The sequence below is a fragment of the Euprymna scolopes genome, chromosome 3, assembly GCF_053919585.1.
Source record: "Euprymna scolopes isolate OS-2025 chromosome 3, ASM5391958v1, whole genome shotgun sequence".
NCBI lineage: Eukaryota > Metazoa > Mollusca > Cephalopoda > Sepiida > Sepiolidae > Euprymna > Euprymna scolopes.
Window position 1 is genome coordinate 166,889,991 of NC_136484.1, and position 21,729 is coordinate 166,911,719.

General features: G+C 35.5%; 1 protein-coding gene across 5 annotated transcripts in view; it reads left to right on the plus strand.

Annotated features, from left to right (window-relative positions):
* Positions 1-5,723, plus strand: part of LOC145260210 (uncharacterized) — a 213,715-nt gene extending 207,992 nt beyond the window's left edge. For all 5 annotated transcript variants that reach the window (XM_080118050.1, XM_080118057.1, XM_080118038.1 and 2 more), the window contains exon 3: positions 4,237-5,723. In XM_080118050.1, coding sequence (XP_079974176.1) covers positions 4,268-5,671 — 1,404 coding nt within the window. In that variant the 5' untranslated portion in view covers positions 4,237-4,267 and the 3' untranslated portion in view covers positions 5,672-5,723. The remainder of the gene's footprint in view (positions 1-4,236) is intronic.
* The last annotated feature ends 16,006 nt before the right edge of the window (positions 5,724-21,729 follow it).

Genomic DNA, 21,729 nt, shown 5'->3' on the forward strand with positions numbered 1-21,729 from the left:
TTAAGGTTGTATAAAATGTATCAAAATATAATTTTAATATTCATCAATGTAGTAATTTAAAAAACATGAAATATTTATGAAGAAACTTTTTTATATTTGAGTTTCATAAAGGGGTCGATAACTCGTCTCCATTGCCGACATGTTGCAATGCAGGAGTTCCATAAAAAAGAAACAACACTAAGTGTACATAAATTACGAGGAACGAATAACATAATGTTGATTTCTGATTTCAATATCAGAAGCCGTCATCAAATGGACTGTTCCTCGCTATAATTGTTTATGCCTAAGTTATTTTGTTTGTATTTTTGAAAAATATATAAACTGCTTATTTTTATTTTATTTTTACTTTTAGCATATCTTGCGTTTGGTAGCATTTATTTGTTGTATATTTTACTTTTTCATTTTGTTGTCTATAGTAATAAATGTTCGATAATTCTTATTTTTAAGGCATTTATTAGTATAGACATCGAATAGAATATATGATAAAGAAACAAATAAATAGAAGTAACTAATTAAAATAAAAGGAACTTGTTTGTAAATAAGGGAGATTTTTTAAATTTATTTCTGCCCAGTGTTCAACTTATAATAGGGGAGAAGAGGTGAATAAATTACCACACAGATGAAAAAAGTTATTTCTGACACCTGTGACGTAATAGCACTTTCGGAAATCTCAAAAACGAGATTCGCATTTAGGATCTATTTAAATTTGACAAACTTCTCATTATTTTCTGTAACACCGGTGACGTCGCAGTGACCTAACTTTTGGAAAACTCAAAACGAGGGTAAAATTTGAGACCAGATCGGCCGTCTAGCACCCTTTTCAATTCGACAAATTTCGCACGTTTTCCCATTTTAATATACTATGAGATATTCATGCATGTTTTCGTTTTGTCATTTTTCTCATTAATCCATTACGTGCCATTTTTACCGGTGCCATTTTTACCTATTTATTCACTTGTGCCATTTTTACCGGTGCCATTTTTACCGGTGCCATTTTTACCAGTGCCATTTTTACCGGTGCCATTTTTACCAGTGCCATTTTTACCGGTGCCATTTTTACCGGTGCCATTTTTACCTAAATTCATATATATATATATATATATATATATATATATATATATATATAGGGTGCCCACAAAGTCTGGCTACATAATCTACAGGATGCCTCCACAAAGTCTGGCTACATAATGTAGCCAGACTTTGTGGACACCCTGTATATATATATATATATATATATATATATATATATATATATATATATATATATATATATATATATATATATATATATATATATATGCCCGATTTTTCGATCTCGCAGTTCACCCCTTTTCTCATTCGTTGTAGCATTCCGCTTTACAACTCGATGATTTTCATAGACATTATAAAGAAGAAAACGTATTTCACGTTCCACAAAATTTATGCTGTTTAAGGGCAATTAATGCCCGGCACAATTGTAACCTACGGCTTTTACCAGAAGGGCAACTGGTTACTTCTGTAGGTTAAAATAACATGACCGCAATGAAATATTCATAAGGTCGAGAATAAAGGCTATTCCTTGTAAGGTCATCCCAGAGTAGGTCAACGCTAACAGAATATTGCTCCATTATATAAAAGCACGTTCCACTGACCTGCCAAATATCATATTTGCCACAAGCGCTGATTTGACCGACATTATTATTTTCGAAAATGTCGCACAAGCAAGCGAGTCAAATAGGTTAATTGTTCAAAAATTGCCCGCTAATATCGTCGCATCTAGACGGAATAAACGAACTGAACACCATGTAGTAAAATACAAAATATTTTTCATGTTATAAAACATATAAATAGAATTACAAAAAAAAAAATAAATAAACATTATATTTAAAATTGGAACCTATGTCAATAATTAAACGTTTAGTAAAATTAATAGGGCAATTAAAGAAATAGGATAGATTATTGGTGATATAAAATTCAATAAATTACAATATTTATTGATCTATCAAAATTCAAACAAGAAATTATAATAAAAAATGAAAGAAATGCCGTAAAATACAAAAAGCTAATAAATCAAAAGAAATTGTAATCCATAAGGTCCAAAAATTATCACTAATATAGTTCTATGAGTGATTAGTGTAATATATATATATATATATATATATATATATATATATATATATATATATATATATATATATATATATATATATTTCTATGAGCGATTGGTGTAATATACATATATATATATATATATATATATATAATATAAAGCTGAATGTCTGTGTGTGTGTGTGTGTGTGTGTGTGTGTGTGTGTGTGTGTGTGTGTGCGGTCACGAATAGGTTTCTATATGGTTGACTATTTTAAAAAACTTATTACATATAATGATAGAAGATGTATCGAGACACAGGAATGAGTATGTTTGATCCAGCAAAATGGTGGTTCATTAAAATTGTGGGGTCTGCGTTCGCGCCTGGTCCACAAAGTATGGAAATAAAAAAATTTTAAATTAAAAAGAAAACGTTTACAAGTGTGTTTGATATAGATGTACATAATAATACTTTGATAAGTATGTTTTAACTTAAATAGGGATGGTATAATAAAATTGTGGGGTCTTCGTTCGCGCCTAGCATCCATAGAATGGAAATAGACACAAACTTTAATAAAGACTTTTTATATCTATCTGCGTAAGTATACTTTGATAATTATGTTTCAGTTTGAAGAAATATGGTATAATAAAATTATGGGGTGTTCGTTCGCGCCTCACCTCCATAGAATGGAAATATGTCACAAAGTTCAACAAGGTTTCTTGATATAGATCCACAGAATATTGTAATAAGTGCTTCAGTGTGAACAGGTATGGTATAATAAATTATGGGGCTTATCTATGTTATTTTTACTTTCATCATATTTTACTTTGGTTTTGATACCCCCAAATTCGAAGCTATCTCATTACAACCCTTCCTTTTCATAACATTTCATGCTTTCATAAATCAGAGTCCATTTTCTGTAGGCTGTTTTTGAACACAGTCAAGAACGGGTACTTTTGCTAGTATATATATATATATATATATATATATATATATATATATATAGTAGTGTTGGGACTATTAATCGGAATCAGAATCGGGAATCGGAATTTTTCGGATATCAGAATCGATATCAGAATCGGAAAAATTATAGTCCAATTTCCGATTCCAAACTGATTCTTTAAAATTTTTAAATGAAAAATGAAACAAGCACAAATTGTTTTATTTATTTATTTATTTATTAATTTTTTTATTAGAAGTTCTTCCTTAACAACATAAAAAGATTTAACAGGCTTGGATTTTTTCTGGCGTGTTTGTTTTACTATTTCAGCATTCTTGTGTTGATCAAGATTTTCTGTTCTTAGTCTTAATTTACTGTACCTTTTGCTAATTCATTTAAAAAATGAGATTCTGCTTTTTAAAACGTTTACATGTAAAATAGCCTGAAAGTTAGATGAAAAGAAATTAAAAACAAACAATATTTTAAATTTTAGGGTGGGAGATCACCGTCACATATAGATTTAACGTAAAATGATCACCCACTTCCGGGCCACCAAGAGAAAATGATCAACCATATCCGGACCAGACAGGTGTTTTTCGTAGAACTTCTAATGTTATATTTCTGAATTTTTTAGATGAGGATTGATTATTTGCATTATTTGGAATATTCAGACTACTGTTCTCATCTTATTGAGTGTTATTCTCACAACAGTTCGACCAGTGTGATCTCCAACCTTCTGCAGTTGTATCTTGTCGAATTCAGAAATCTTTCTGTCAAACTCGGGAATCTGGATGGAATTTTAAATAATTTTGTCCGAAATTCCGTTTAGATTCCCGAGTTCAGCAAGATACAGTTAAAGAAGGTCGGGCGTTCCATCGGCTGAAACGTTATAGGAATAACACTAAAATTATGAGAACAAAACTTCGAATAATCCAAATAATGCAAAACTTCTAATAGAACAAAAATAACACAAGGAAGTTAAATAAAGTTTTTTTTTTTTTCTGGCACTTTTTATGAGTGTTTAGTAATGTGAAAGTGATCCCCCACTCTAAAGTCTAAAATAGCGTTTGTTTGTTTTACTGCTTACGTTTCCAGACTGTTTATATATAATCATCTAAAAACATTAGACGCTCATTTTTATGGGAGTTTTTTTTATAGGGTTTCAATAATACTGAATTAGCTTTATTTTTTTTTTTTTTTTTTATTCGATTTTCTTTTTATTTTCCAGGTTTCTCGGAAAATTTTTGCGCGGCACAAATATGAGTAACGCGACAAAAAGAAAACAAGGTTCGTCCAAGGCGAAGGAGGTCAGTTTTTCAAATGGCCGACTCAACTCTACAGCCAGCTGCGATGTCTTGGGAAGTTACGAGAAAATCTTACTATTCGTCAATAGGACACTGCTACCGATAACATTAATGATGCTCACTCCAAACCTCGTGATGATACTTTGGCATACGGCTACGAAATTCGAAGGTAGCCTTTCAGCATGTTTGTCTGCCCTTTTTGAGAACGGATTCCGGGTCATCTGGACTGAAGTAACCATATGCAGCCCGTTAGCGCTTAGTATTATATTCGGATACGGCGCATGGGCAATGCTTGCTATGAAGCTATTGCCGGGAAAGAAAGTGGAAGGACCCGTGACCCCAAAGGGAAACGTACCCGTCTACACTGATAACGGATTCACTTATTTTTTGCTCACCATGACTCTTCTCGCCCTTATCGAGGTATTCCTGCAATCTCGCGGAATGTCCGTTTCGATCGTCTACGACAAGTTTGGGGATATCCTAGCTACACTTAATATACTAAGCTTTCTGTTTTGCGGGGTGCTATACATCAAAGGGAAGACGTCACCGTCGACCACGGATTCTGGTAGCTCGGGAAACATCATATTCGATTATTATTGGGGCATGGAGCTCTATCCACGCATTTTCGGTATCGATATTAAAATGTTCACAAACTGTCGTTTCGGTATGATGAGCTGGGCCCTTCTAGTCACTATATTCTGCATCAAGAACTATCAAATATACGGTTTTGTGGACAGCAATTTCGTCTCGACCACTTTGCAACTTGTCTACATAACAAAGTTTTTCTGGTGGGAAGCGGGTTATTTACGGACAATTGATATCATGCTCGACAGAGCTGGGTTCTATATCTGTTGGGGTTGCCTCGTTTTTGTACCAGGATTCTATACTGTGGTCAGTATGTACATGGTAAATCACAGAGTGCAATTAGGTGCAATAAAAGCTGCCTGCATCCTTCTCGCCGGCCTCGTAAGCATCGCGATCAATTATTTAGCTGATATGCAAAAGCAGGAAGTTCGAGGCACCAATGGAAAATGTTTGGTTTGGGGCAAAAAGCCTGAGCTAATCCGGGCCACATACACCCTAGAGACTGGCGAAAAAAAGCAAAGTCTTTTATTAGTATCCGGTTGGTGGGGTCTTTCGCGACATTTTCATTATATTCCTGAGATCCTTCTCGCCGCCTGCTGGTCAGTACCGGCGCTCTTTTACAATTACATGCCTTATGCATACGTCACGCATCTTTTCATCCTTCTCACACACAGGAGCTACCGTGACGATGACAAATGTGGTAAGAAGTACGGCCCTTTCTGGGACAAGTATCGTAAAAAAGTACCAAATCGTATTATTCCATATATTTTCTAAATCATTTTTAAAAATAAAAAAACTTATTTTAATAAAATATATTTATGATCAACTGTTTTTGTTATTATGTTTTGCAAGTTTTTAGACATAAATTGATAATTTGGTTTATTTGGATTATTTGGATTGTTCTAAGTCTTAATCTTGGATGTTATTCCCAAAATCTTCTTGAGATACGTCTTATCGAACTCGTGAATCTTGAATCTGAACACGAAAGTTTGTACAAAATTTCGAACGGAATCATTTATTCAGTCCACGAGGATAGCATGCTCGTATTCCGTCAATTCTAACCGAGTAGAGGACCAATTATTTTAATTAACAAATTTTATCAATTTTTTCGATAAGATCGGGTTTTCCAAAAGGAAAACAAAATGTGCCAAATGTTCACTAGAATAGCCATTTGTAAACCATTTTAGTTAAACAATTTTTTTTTCATTCAATAAATAAAATAGCAAAAGTTAATATGGAATTTCAAAATCAAAACCATCGTTTACGCAATTGAAAATCATCCGAGCGAGATCATTTTTGATCGCTAATTATTCATTGTTTTAATTTTTAAAACAAAAGTGTAAACATGCATTTTAGTGTTGAAAATATGTTTAGAAACTAAAACAGGTTTTGATAAATTCTCTTGAAATTTATAAATTATTTATCAACGTTAAAAAAACGCAATTCTTAAAGTTACAACCCTTTTAATTTTTTAATTGCATAAGCAGTCAATCTGTTGGTTTTTCAATACCAATCAGCCTATAATGTTACATATAGGCCCATATTTATGAGTGGGCTGGGATGTCACGAGAAAAATCAATCTGCAGACGCAACAAGTTGAAATGTTTAAAATATCAGCCATTTATACTTCTTTTTGTCTTTCGTTATATAGAATACAAAATAAGTCATAAGAGATGGGAGATTAGAGCCTGTCAAAAAAATAGCTTATGCGTGTATCACATAGGGGAGAGAAATTTGCCTATGAAAAGATGTATATGTACCATAATGTGCGGCGACGTCGCGTCGACAATAGTTCTGCGGTGAAATAGAGACAGGAGCAGTAGGAGGTAGCAAGACTGGTGACGTCATGCGGAGATAGCAGCAGTAGCGGCAGTAAGACAGAGAGTTGATTGGAAGAGACGTAACGGCATGAACAGCAGGAGAGGGAGAGCAGACGACAATGATTCCCCGCTAGCCGGACAAGCTCTGTCAAAATGTGTTATATATAATTGGAAGCACAGATAGGAAATAAAAAGTGTCTCTCAAAACAATGTGAGTTCAAAGTATTTCTTTTATTTGCTTGGCACTTCGATGGGTTCGACAGACGAGAGGAAGAACAAGATGAGAACGCATGTTATAGCAGTACAGATATATTAACACTGTTCAAGAGAAAAAAAACTGTTTATAACGCTTAAAAACACTATGAAGTGAGTACATGTTTACGTATCCAGTTTTGTAACTGAGCAATTGCTTGTTTTATTTTTTTATTTAAATACCGATGAGGCAGTGAATTTTATTTGTATCCTCGTGCATAATTATTTTTATTGAATTGCCTATAAATAATTAATGTCTATATAAAAAAATTTAAAATATGTGTGTGTGCTATGTAAGTGAAATTAAAACGTTGAATAACTTCGTACCAAGCAATGTTTGACGCCATTTACATTATTCAGTTGTAAAACAAACGCAGTAATTTCATTGGATAATCATCTCCATTATTTATCCAATGACAATAAACAATGAATGTTTGGAAAATATGTTACTGAAAGTAATCTCCAGAATCTTCCAGCAGGTTATGTAAGCAGATGGAAAAAAAACAGAGGCGAAAACTACTAGACGATAAGTTGAAAACATGGCGCCTCCTTCCTCGTGATAAGAATGGCTTTCTATTAAAAAAAAAGTTATTATTAACATAGAAACAGGGATGTTCATGTTGACATAGCGTGTTGATTTTTAAAACAATGCTTAATTTTATGAATTTCACACTTTTATTGAAACTTGTCGTTTTATGCCAGCTGATTGGCGAATCGCTTCAGCATATACCGGCTGTTAACGTAACCTACACGAAAATGCCGACTTGAAGTTTCCAGAGATTGGATCCTAAACTGGATAAGTACTTTTTTATCTAAATGACAAAGCTAGGAGTGTATACACGCTGTTGCCTGCGTATAGAAATACTGGCCAGTGATAGGTGCGCCTTCACTAGTGTTGGTCATCTACAACACAGCACACATCTTTCGGTCTTGTCACATTTATGCTGAGGATAAATAAAACAACACCTTGGTATACCATATTGAATGTTTTCCCACGTGCATTTTTTTATTCCAACGAATACCTTATTATCTTTACTTTTCTCACTACAAATTTCATTATCAAAACAAAAAAATTTACAAAAAAATTTATAATGAACAGACTATTCATTTTGAAAGAATGTACAGCTTCTAACTCGGAAACTTATTTAAACAAGAGAGACCTACTTGTGTGATTTAGATTTTTCAGACTACTATTCTCATATTGAATTTTATTTTCACTACATTTCCGTCAATGTATCCTCAGACCTTCTTCGGGTGTATCTTGTCAAACTCAGGAATTTTTCCTGTCAAATTCGGAAATCTCTCGGTCAAACTTGAGAATCTGCGCAGAATTTCGAACGGAACCCTTTATTTAATCCATAAGGGTATCATGTACTCGTTCCGTCGGCCATTACTGAGTAGATGTTTTTAGTAATTTGCAATTTTATTTTGAGTATCGCCTACACTGAGCATTGAACCTTTAACCTCCAGAAGAGTGCAACTTAGGAATTAATGTTATCAACTACTTTATCCGCTACTATGCGTGGCGTAGTGGATAAAGTACTTAGTAAAATACACCTGCAGAACGCCAGAAGTTATATCGACCGAAAACTTATGAAAATAGCACTCAAACTGAAAACAGTAGTCCGAAAATTTCAAATAATATGATTATCAATCCTCATCTAAAAATTTCAGAAACATAAGAAAAATTTACATTCGCGAATTATTTTATTAACAGTAACAACAAATTAACAAAAATCAATAAATAATTACTTTGTTCGCATCAATACCAAATCGGCGAAAATGTTTGAAACAGATGCCAATTATTATTATTCTGCAATAAAGCCATCGAATTCGCTTACTTGAAACCTAAAAACATAATATATATGATAGACAGGAGAAATAGCAACCAGCTCAAACAATAGACGCATTCTTGTAACAGCTGGAAACTTAAGTCAAAACATGAAACTTCAAAGCCGTAACTGCCGAACTAAACAATCAAATGGATATATATGAGACGCATTCGTTAACGGTACAACCTCAATATTCAGCGGTGCCTATTTGAAAAAAAAACCTTCCTGGCATTGCAAGAAGGCGTATGAAATAATCAGATCGATGGAATAAGAGAAGGAAATAAACTGTGTAATATGGACAATATAATATAATTACCTAGTCCATTTTAACAATCTAGTTAATATGCAAAAAAATATAACGCTAGAGACAAGGAAAATTGTTCATTTTGAGGAGTGTAGAAAGTGTGTTACGTTACGGATGCGTAAGGTCTATATATATATATGTGTGTGTGTGTGTGTGTGTGTGTGTGTGTGTGTGTGTGTGTGTGTGTGTGTAAGGTGTAAGGTGTGTATATAATGTATTTGGAGTATACAATGAGTTTCTTTGCGCCGTCTACCTGTTTCATAATATTCTTTGTAGATGTGTGTATAACTGCTTATATATATATATATATATATATATATATATATATATATATATATATATATATATATATATATATATATATATACATATATATATATATACTTGCAAGATTGTGAACCTGTTGAAATTTGCAAGATATTTCTTCAGTCAACTTCCCGTCTGAACTCAGTATCAAACCCCAATGCTGCATCAGTCAATCGTTCACCGGTCATTCGTTTCTTTTTGCAGATACGATGCTCCATGCTTATCCCCATTTCAGAGCAGAGTTTGTTTGTTTGTTTTTTACTCGTCTATTGAAGTGTCCATCATCTTTTCTCTATTCTGAAGAAGGCAATCTCTCAACTACGTCAGCCTGACAGAACTTTGTTGCAGATACATTTTTCTGATTCCAAGACCTCCAAAATTTCCGATTTTTTACAACCTTTTCGGTAAAAAATTCCGATTTTTTTTTTTGTTAGCTTTTATTTATTTTTTCTATTTTCTATTTTTAACCTCTCAAAATGCCGCCCCTGACGTATGCCGCTAATAAAAACGGGACACATTTTCCTGAATTCCGATGTCTTCTAAAGTCCTGATGTTTTACAACCTTTTCGGCATAAAATTTCAGATTTTTTGTTAGCTTTCATTTATTTTTATTTATTTTTTTACCCTCTCAAAATGCTGCTCCCTGGCGCCCGGGGTGGAACCCCCCCCCCCCACCGCCCTTGCTACGCCACTAGTAATGTTCCCAACCGGCCTTCCATATCGAGAATACCAGCCGGCTTCACTTCTACCTATTCTTCACCGCAGTATCTGAGGATTGTGTGACTAATGTCCGCAGTCCACTTGGAAACGCATGTTAGTTTACTTAGTACTTCCCACAGCATAAGATAAACATGTGTTACTGTTAGCCAGACGCTATATTGAATATCCACTCAAGACAAGGGGGCATAACTAAATATATAGAAGAAGGTCACCAAGTTCGATAACTCCAACTTTAACATTACTTCCGGTGTCAGGTGTAAGTCAAAGTTCCAACAAAAAGGAAAATAAATAAATAAACAAACAAAACGAGTTATTAACAAACAAGTCACTTAGAATTTCAGTAGACGCTCCCATCTTTGTCAAACACTTTGCGACCTGTTTCCGTCCCCTGATCCATTAAATTTGGATTTCTTCCTTTACCAATATTCCCTTTACTCTGACCACATCAACTCTAAAACGTGTGTCACTTACAAGATTTGATGATTTTAAGGTCTCTGTCAAAGATGCGTTGTTTGTTTTGCAAAGTACTTCAGGTAACTTGGGTAGTCTGAAAATGTCTTGCAGCATGGTACCTATCAATACACCTGCATTAGCAACTTAACTGAGTGCAAGAGTCTCGAATGCTAATAAGCTCTTTGTTACTCGGTCAGTTTTTTGATGATCAGTTGAACAGTGTGCCAATGAGACAACTGAAAAGTGCAAAGTGGGCATTGAAGCACATGTTTCCATATGGAAGTATTATAGCAAGCCCCACTCACACTCCATGGTTCACTACAGATTGTGCAGCTGCTACTGCACAAAGACAGCATGCATTCTGCCGGTTCATACATCATAAGTCAAATACAGATAGGCAAAAATTCATGGATGCTATAAATCATTGTAAGAGAGAAATAGCAACAGCCAAAACAAAGCATGCTTAAATCACCAGAGAACGCATAGAATCACAAAAGATAGGAACTCATGATTTCTAGAAAATCTATAATAGTGTAGTGAATAAAGGGCAATCAGTAATTTCCCCACTATCCAACAACCACAAGGTCGCGTGCACAGCAACCGAGGAGGTGGAACTGCTTGACCGGTGATTCACCTTCAACTCCACCTTAGAGCTGACAAACAATTCCCTCACAAATTTCCCTATGTGGACTGAAGTCACACTAGATGATGTTAAAATCACCCTTCTCATGTCTGTGATATCATCAATAAGACACCTCCAAGGCTCATCCCTGCTATACTAATTAAGAAATGCTCATGTGATCTAGCTCCTGTACTTTCCAAGCTCTACAATAAGTGCCTTGCTGAATCATGCTTTCCTAATAGCTGGAAGATGGCCTCTGTGGTACAGTGTACAAGAATTCTGGTGAAAGGATTGACCCTCTCGATCATCGCTCTCTCAGATTCCTCCCCTTCTTTGCTAAAATTTTTGAGATCATAATTAATCAAGCACTAGTCAACCACCTCACAAAAGCTAATCTTCTCTCTGAGGATTTAGCCATTGCCGTTCTATTGCATATACAGGGTGTTCGGGATAAATTTGACGGTTTCGTAAAGAAAAAGATAAAGTACTATGTAACTACAAAATTTAATGAATTGAAAAAAAAAATTAACAGACACAGAAATTACACTAGTGTCAACAAGTTTTATTCAAAATAACCACCATTAGCATCGATCACAGCCTCAATCCTGCTTCGGAACCTGGAACAAGCTGATGCTACAGTCTCCCTTAGAAGAGCCTCACAAACTAGCTTAATTTTATCCATTAACTGGGCTTTTGTATTACTGGCACAGTGATCGGTGTCTTTCTCAACTGCGCCCCATACAAAATAATCTATGGGGTAAAGATCTGGGGAGTTTGGAGGCCAAACATTTGGACTGGTGAAGTCATAAAAATTTTCAGACAGCCATTTTTGACTTCTCCCAGATGTGTGGCAAGGGGCCGAATCCTGCTGCCGTACATACGGCCGACTATTGGCTATTCTTGTTATCCATGGCTTGACTACAGTGTTTAGCAATTCCCCGTAGCCGTCTGAATTCAATCGGAGGCCCTCTCTGACAAAATGAGGAGGCATCACATCACCCTCAGAGGACACACACCCGAAAACCATCACGGTTTGGGGAAATTTAGTTTGCATTACACGAGGAATTTCCTTTTGATTGTATGCAAGCCATCTGTTATTCTGTGTGTTGTGTTTTTGATTCTAGCAAAGGTTTTTTTCATCAGAAAAGAACCAGATTGTTTGTGGTTCAGCAGGATGTTTCACTTTACTCAGAAGTTTCTTCGCTTTTGTCAAACGATTTTCACGGGTTTTTTCTGTGAGCAGCTGACCTTTGCGTCACTTGTATGAGTAGTAGTGAAGGTCTTCATTGAGTGCAAGATTCATGGTAGAGGTTGAAACATTCATTTCACGGGCCAAAGCCCGAATTCCAAGGCCAGGGTTTCTCAACACTTTTTCCTGCAGATCTTCGAGAAATTCTGTAGTGCGAACGCAATCTGATCGCCTGTTATGGATCTTTCTTTTTGCTACAGCCTCGTAGTTTTCATTGCAAGTCTCTAGTTCATGCTTGATTGTTTTTACAGTGTTCAGGGAGCATTGGGCAGCAATCATGATATCCTTATTTTGCTGACCGGCATGAATCATCAAGATGCAAGTTATTCTCTTCCATGATTCAGGTGGGTTCCAGTTATCTATCCTCTCGGACATCTTGTATATGGATGAAGAAGGGTTCAAGCTGTAAAATGATGAGAAATGTGGGTTAATATATGTAAACTGCAGAAAAACGTAACCAAATATAAATATGTCAAATTTCTCCCGAACACCCTGTATTTTAACAGTCATCTCTGAATGCATATACCATGCACTGGATAAGGTAGGCAAAGCCAAGGCTGTAGCCCTTGATATATCCAAGGCCTTTGACAAAGTCTGGCTTAAAGGGCTGTTAATGAAAATTAAATTGTACGATATAACTGGACATATAATAATTATAATTAGATTCTTCTTAGACAATAACATGATCCAGGTTGTCCTTGATGGACGTACATCCAAGCAGCATAAAATTAATGTGGGAGTGCCTCAGCGGTCGATTCTTTGACCACTATTATTCCTGATATTCATAAATGATCTACCTCATAATATTGTGTCTGAGATGGGTATATTTGCTGATGATACAATGCTCTATAACATGCATGAGGGAAGAACGGATGAACAAAAATCTAAGGCAATGGTAGAATCATTAGAAAATGACCCTCAGACCGTAATAGAATGGAGGCTGTAAACATTTAATACTCTCTTTCAACAATCACAACCACTGATATCCATGACAAATAACACCCTACCTGAGAATTCTTCCTTCAAACTCCTCAGCCTAACATTCATGGGCAATATAAACTGGAACAAATACGAAGGCTGCTGCAAAGAAGGTGGGCGCCCTCTATCATGCTAGAAAACTACTCACACCTGAGAATATCCTGTACTTCTACAAGGCCACCATTCGCCCATGCATGGAGTATTGTTGTCACATCTGAGCTGGTGCATCTACCAATAATCTCTCCCTCTTGGATAGGGTCAAAAAAAAAGTTAACCTTCAAGGTCCCACTTTGTCAACTATGCTTCAGCCCCTGTCCCATCGCTGCAGTGTTTCTGTGGTCTGCTTTACAGATATTTTAGTGGAATGTGCTCTGATGAACTCGGTACACTTGTGCCCTTGACGTCCATATCCCCAACAAACCTGCTTAGCAACAAAATCTCACCCCTTCACTGTTGAGGTACCTAAATGCCAGAAAGCTTTCTACTCTAATAGTGTCTTCCCTTGAACAGCTAGACTTTGGAATTCCATTCTTGCTACCTTCTTACCTGGCTGTACTGGTATGCAGAAGTTTAAATGTAATGTAAATCAACATCTTGTTTATTTTTCCTGGGCATGATCCCAAATAATAGCTCCTTATGTTCAAATGCTGATCTGCCTTGTTAGGGGTGAACATGAGTTCAAAAAAAAAAAAAAATAAGAAATCTATTTTAAAGGATCATTATTTTTTTATTTTACAAATATTTATTTGATTTTTAAGGCATCATAAAACTTACATGAATGTTGATATGCTTTGAAAGATATAAACTCGAGTCTCAAATTTAACAATGTGAACATATTCGAAATTTCTGTTTTAAAAAGATGTGTGACCAATTCCAGTGTATATATGTATTTTTTTTCTTCTATGTAACAAACATTTTTTTTTATTTATTAATCACAAAAATGGAATAGCATAAAATAAAGCGATTTTTAGAATACATTTTTCATTATTTAATTATGAAATTATTTCCACCATAATGCATTTCGGTTTCTTCGTAAACAAGTCAGTTGTCATTTCTCAGGTGAGCCAAGTATGTGACAGAGTTAATACAAATGGGTGCCAACTTCCTGTTTTTCCTTTCTGGCTCTCAAAACTCTTCACGTGGCTCTGATCAATCCACCAAAGTGCTCTCCTAGGGATGCAACAGAATCCACCCAGGCCTTTTTTTTTTTTTAATTTTTTTTACACAGTGATCACCACTTATCAAGGCCCGGAAGCCACTCAGGGATAAGGGTTATTGCAAGTACATTACGTTAGTGTGGAGATTTGATGGAGTGTTTACTTAAGGGGGCGGTTCATTAGGAATTTGTTAACATTAGACTTGAAGACATCCAAGTTGTAGTCCGGAGGGAAGCAGGCAGACGGAACAGAGTTCCACAGGCGTGCAGTTCTAAGAAAGAAGCTTTGTTCATGGAATCCGCGTTTTGATTTAGGCACAGATATAGAGTGGGGGAAATTTTTCACAGTGGATTCAGCTAGACGGGTGTTTTTCGTGAAAGATTGGCGAGGGGGTACCAGGGATTGGAGTTCAGACGAGCACCTGCCATGAAAATAACGATAAAATAAGGATAGGCTCGCAACGTCTCTTCTGTGAGAGAGGGGTTGCAGGGTAGAGAAAAGGGCATCCCCCACTAAGCCACGAAGTCTATTTTGTACTCTGTCAAGGCATGATAGGCTGTTTTTGGCAGCTCCTGCCCAGATATGGCAACAGTATTTCATCCTTGGACGTACTTGGCTTTTATATAGATAGAGAATTGCATCAGTAGTGAGATATCTTCTGGAGCGGTAGAAGGAACCCACCATCTTTCCAGCGACCTTGGCAACAGACTTGATGTACGTGTTCCATTTCAGATCAGGAGTAAAGGTCAAACCCAGAAGCTTGTCAAAACACGGGGCCTCACCCAGACGAGAGCCATCCATCACAATTGATGCCAGATGGGGATCAGAGCGTTGATGATGTAAGGATAGGAGTTTGGTTTTGGATGCATTAAAGGTAACTAGCCACATCTTCCCCCACTGAACCACGCGCTCGAGATCAGAGGAGAGAGAATCAGAGAGAACTTTGTCATTTACAGCCTTTGATGTGTTGCTGTAGATGGTCGTGTCATCAGCATAGATGTCAACGAATGATTTAAGTATGTGTTTAGGGAGGTCATTGATGTAGATCAGGAAGAGAGTTGGGCCCAGGATTGACCCCTGAGGGACCCCAGCATTTATATTGCAGGCCTCCGATTTTTGTCCATCTACCACTACTCTTATGAGCCTATCGGAGAGAAATGATTTAATGATTGAGAAAACATTTCCAGTTATACCATAGCTGGAAATCTTGTGAAGTAGACCCTTTTGCCATACCTTGTCGAAGGCCTTTGATATGTCAAGAGCAATTGCCCTAGAAAGGAAGCCTTTGTCAAGAGATTCACTAATCCTGTGGGATATAACCATCAGCACATCTGCGGTAGATCTTGCAGAGCGGAAACCATATTGTGTGTCACTAAGAAGGTTATTCCTGCTGAGGTGGTTGACTATTTCTCTATTTAATATTGATTCCAGCAACTTACTCATAACACAGAGGAGACTTATTGGTCTGTACTGAGAGGGAGATGACTTATCACCTGAATTCTTAAATACAGGGCAAACTGATGAGGTCTTCCAGGGGGTCGGAAAGCACTTCTCCTTAAGGCAGCGCTTAAATAGTTTCGTAAGTATGGGAGCAAGTTCTGGTTGAAGCATTTTTAACACTATAATTGGGATGCCATCAGGGCCAGTTGCTTTACTGGAATCTAGGTTTTTTATTAGCTTGGCGACCTCATGTACGGATATTTGTATGTTACCTAGCTTGTTCTGTGTTATAGGAGGAAATATGGGGAGTTGATGGCCTTCGTCGCATAGGGTAGAATTAGCTGCAAAGTTCTTTGCAAATAGTTTGGCCTTGTCTGACGCTGACGAGATGACCTCTGGTCCATTGATAATGGTTGGGATAGAACGCACACTTCTGTTCAGGATCCTATTTGTTATTTGCCAAAACTGGTGAGAACCAAGCCGCTGATCAGCTACCTTGGATTTAACAGACTGGGCATATAACTCTCTTGCATTTTTTATTACTCTTTTACAGTGGTTGCTGGCAGTCCTGAAAGCAGCTTTAGTCTCAGTGCATCTATTACGTTGGTAGCTATGGAAAAAGTGATTTCTGTGCACGATAGCAGCAGCACATTCTGGGGAGAACCATGGCTGGCTTTTAGGTTTTTGTTGGAATTTTTTAGATGGTATGAATTGGTCAATGCCTACAATTAACCATTCGGTCAGATCTGATACTATAGAGGACACTTCCTTTTTAAACATGGAGTGCAGAGGTAAATCAGATATGAATGTACGGAAGCTATCCCAGTCAGCCATAGAGTATCGATATACAGTACGGTGGAGGGGTACGTCTGGGGGCGTCTTACATTTCATTTTTATCTTAACTGATACGACGGAGTGGTCGGAGGATCCTAGAGGAGAATGAACGGTACATGAACATAGCTCAGGGGAAGTTGAGAGAAAAAGGTCTAAGAGGCTTGCATATTGATTGGGTGTATCGGGCACACGGGTGGGTTCGCGAACAATCTGAGTGAGGTCATAAGCAATGGCAAAATCATGACAAAACTTCCCCTCATCATCTGTCTTATTTGAATGGGTCAGCCATTCCACGTTATGGACGTTGAAGTCACCACAGATGTGGATGTTAGCCGAGGGATGTGAAGACAGTATGTGGTCTATTTTCTCAGATATGCTCTTAAAGATAGTAACTCCGCTGTTGTGGGGCCTATAGAGGGCAAATATAAATGCAGTGGTGTTAGCAAGTGCAACCCTGAAGCACATATAGGGTAAATTAGGATCTTCTCTAGAGATATCCCTGCCACATGGGAAGCCATCCTTAATGTAGGCACATATTCCATGCCCATGGCGATCTTGGGTGTCAGATTAAGCTGTTAAATTGGAGTATCCATTACTTATGAACTCATCTAGGGAAGTGGTCGGCCCTATTCCAGTTTCACTTAGAAATAATATGTCCGGTTTCGTCTCCTGTAATTGGGTTTCAACCTCTGGAAGGTTGGAATGTAGACCCCTGATATTGGAGAAGGAGGCCTGGTAGTAGGGGTCTACGCTGGAAGATGGGTTTCTAGGTTTAATCGAGTTTTTATTCTTTGCTCATGGTTTGACTTCGACAAGGAGATTACTCTACATACATTTTTTTTTCCTTTTGAAGATTAACTTCAAGCTTTAATATTTATCACAATTAAAAATTAAATCGAAACTGATGTGATTGTGTCGACTATTGAAATCATGTTGTAAAGAAATAGGGTGATTATTTTGGGGCACATAGTTTGGGACAGAATTTTTATTTTTATCATCTTTTTTTTTTTTTTACAAGGGAATCACCACTCATCAAGGCTAAGAGGCCACTCGAGGATAAGGGTTAAAGAGTGTACAATGGTCAAAAGGACAATATCAGTAATCGTTAAAAATGTAAATTTGGTAAAATTGGATTACTTAAGGAGAACAGCTCATCAAGAACTTGTTCACATTGGACTTGAAGATGGCCATATTGTAGTCAGCTGGAAAGCAGGTAAATGGAAGAGAGTTCCACGGGTGTGCAGTTCTAAGAAAAAAGCTTTCTTCATGGAATCTATGTTTAGGTTTAGGCACGGATAAAGAGTGGAGGAAATTATTGATAGTGTTTTAATAAAAATTGTTTGAATTTATTATTTGTTGATAATTGCTTGTTGCATTGTAATATAATTATATTTAGTTAATAATTAATAATTAAACTATTTAGATATATTTTCTCAATAAAAAAAATATTCCAATTATTTCAAACAATTTTTTAAGTTTGATTTTTTAGTTAAAAAGTATTTTCAAAATTAAAAAAGAAAAAAATTCCAATTATATAAATTAATTCGATTTTATTATTGGAATACTTATACACTTATGTTACTGTGCTGAAATGATAAGGTTATTATTTAGAAAGCCATTATTAACATGGAAGAGGGAATGTTTTGTAACTATTCTGCACTTTCACCTAACAATTTAATTTTTTAAAAAATATTGTAAAACTTAAATTTAACTTGAAAATACTATTTAAAAATTAGTTCGGTGTAACAAGTGCATATTTATTATTGTTAATAATTAAGTAAATTGTTGAAATGTTAAAATTATTTGTCCAAAAATAATCCGGCTTAAAATATAATTCGGGATTTTTTTTATTATTATTAACACCGGTTCAAATTTCCTATTGTATATACAGTAGTCATGGTGAAGTTGAATATATTATATTATACCATATTAACGACTTGAACCACAAAAACTACCAACCAAAATTACCGAACTTAGCACTAAAATAATTTGAAAAGGTTTGATATGCCGTAAAATAAAGCGATCAATCAAGGCGATCTTACAAAGTGTTATCAAGATTACCGTAATTGCACTCGACTCGGCTAAACGTAGATAAGATATCGTTTTCATTCGTGTTCAGAATTAAATCAGATCAAAGATATTATCATGTCAATGTTTGGTGTTATCAAAGCCAAATGTGCAAAGTCTAAGGGAGATAACTAGGTGGGAGTAAGATAATCTTTGGCCTAAAAAAAATGTTTATATTCCAGGAGAAACCACGTCGACTACTGTTACAAATAAGCATAAAATGTTATTACAATTCTCTTTTAATAATCAATAGTCCTGTAAATCACACCCACTTTTGCACATTCCTATAAATTTAAATTTTAAAATCCTATCTTAATAAACAATAACTAGTGGGACATTGAATTTACTTTAATGATTATATTTTGTTTAAAATAACTTTATTTAAAATTTAAATTTTCTTTTTTCTAGTAAAAAATAATTGCCATTGCCATTTAGATATTATTTTAATTAGCAAAACGAATACGTCTCTTCTTTACTCATTAGAAATTCTAACAATTTACATCTTTTTATACAGTGCATATTCTCTTTTTTTTTACTCTATAAATAATTATCAGCAAAATATTTTCTTTGCTGCTACTGTAATTTAGTTTTTTTTGTTTGTTTGTTTGTTTGTTTGTTTGTTTTTTAAGAGTTCGATGATTGAAATTCTGAAATGAACGCAAGTATTAATTATCTGAATTATTGTAACCGCTTACATCTTTTTAAAACAATATATATTTGTTGTGGTATGCGTTGTGCGTTCAACAACATAAATTAATGAAAATGGATACAAGGTAATCTATTGTCAACCATAGACTTTATTTAAAACAAGTAAAGAATATTTATACATTTTTCATACAGACAATAGCTTTTGATGAATAATGCAAAAGACCATGTGTGTGTGCGTACATGCATGTTGTTGATCTTTGCGATCGTGTGTGGACTGAGAATTACATATTTTGTTTAATGTGGTTACAGAGTTAATTCAGTGATTGCACAATTCATTGTTCATAATTTTGCAAAGTTTACCTTACCTCTGTAAGGCTGTTTGGTATGCAGAGATTGTTCCATTGTTGAGTCGGTTTGGATGTGTAACCAAACTCTGAGTGCCTGAGTACCGTCTGTTCTTGTCTGTGCCACAGGGAAAAGGGAAAGAGAAAAAGAGAGAGAGAGAGATGGAAGAGGAAGTTGATATCGTCACCTATTGGCTAAAACATGCAACTGTTGGAAATAAGGGCAATAATCGTATATGTCTCAACTGAGAGTGTTGGGCATTATGTCCATGTGTTTGCTATGCGTGAAACTACAGACTAATGTGTCTCCACATATTCTCTTTCTTCTTATAAAATAATTGTCAGGAATTTTCCTGACAATTATTTTCTTTTAAAAAAAATAAAACGAAAGTTTAATGTTTTAATTAGATCGATTTATTGTTACATTTAAAATCGTTTCAAAAAAGATAATCTTTTTCTTCTTACCATAAAAATGATTTTAAACTAAATAAATATTCTTAAAATGATTTTTTTTCTTTTACTGTCTTTTCACCCCCAAACAACGCACAATGCCACTTGGACACAAGGGGCTACTATCTGGGAAAAAAAACTATAGGGATATAATTTAGCGAGTTGAGCATTGAGAGGTCATTTACTTGAACTTTTGCATGTCAGTACAGTTAGGGAAGCAGGGGTTTGTGATGTAATTCTAAAGTCCAGCAGTTCAAGGAAAGAAACTATTACAGTAAAAGGTTTAGCAAAGGGAATTTATGTTTTCCTTCGAATTATAAATTTGTGAACACTAAAGAAAGAACAACATCTCTTTAAGACAAACAACAAAAAAGTTTATTTAATATAGAAAGTAAACCAGCTAGGAAGAAGTAAGCTGTTTCTTTGGTGAGAGTTGGTATGCCAAAGTGTCTAGTGGGTCGTCAGCTTCTACAGCGAAAGTTGATGAGTTTTTGCATCTGGTGGATGGTGGTAAGTGAGACAGAGATTTGTATTTCTCGACAGTTGAGTTCTCTCTGCTGGCTGACTATAGTTCTCATAAGGGGCTAAAGAAGTCCCTTAAGGAACAGATGAATCAATGCGCCTTACCAGCTGATTGGTCAGTGTGTGGTTGAATCACTCCACAGTGGCAATAATTCTGAAGAAAAAAATAGATCATTATTTTGTTTGTTGCTACAAAGGCTTTCTGACATCTAGAGATCTCTACAGTGTAGGGGTGGGCTTTTGTTGGATTAGTCGGGCTTATTTATGTTGAGGGGGTACAAGGACTTGGAGTTCTCCACAGCAGATTCCATTAAAATATTTGTAAAACAGACACAGAGATGCAACATTTCGGTGATGGGGTAAATGTTGGAGCTTGGTTGATAGTGAAGGTCCTATTAAATTGTGGACCCTTTTGTGGACCCTTTTGTGAACCTTGTCTAAGAGACTTATAGCAGATGCACCCGCTCAGATGTGGCAATAAAAACGCACCTTGATATTAAATATATTAGATAATTTTTTAATGTATTAAACGAATTTTGATAAAATATTTTATATTTAATGTTCACTGGAGGATGCAATAATTACACAAGAATATGAATAATATCTAGACATCCAATAAAACTTGATGATGCTTCGAATATCGGCTATTTAAATTTTGTCGTTGAAAAAGATTTTTATGAACTTTGAATTGAACACTTGTTTTGTCAAATGTTAAATTATATATTTATTGCATAAAAACATCTTTTTTTATTCTAAAAAGTTTTTGAAAAAAAAAGTAATTATTTTGTTGAAGAAAAACTCTACAGGGTCGAACAATAAAATTGTCACCCTAAA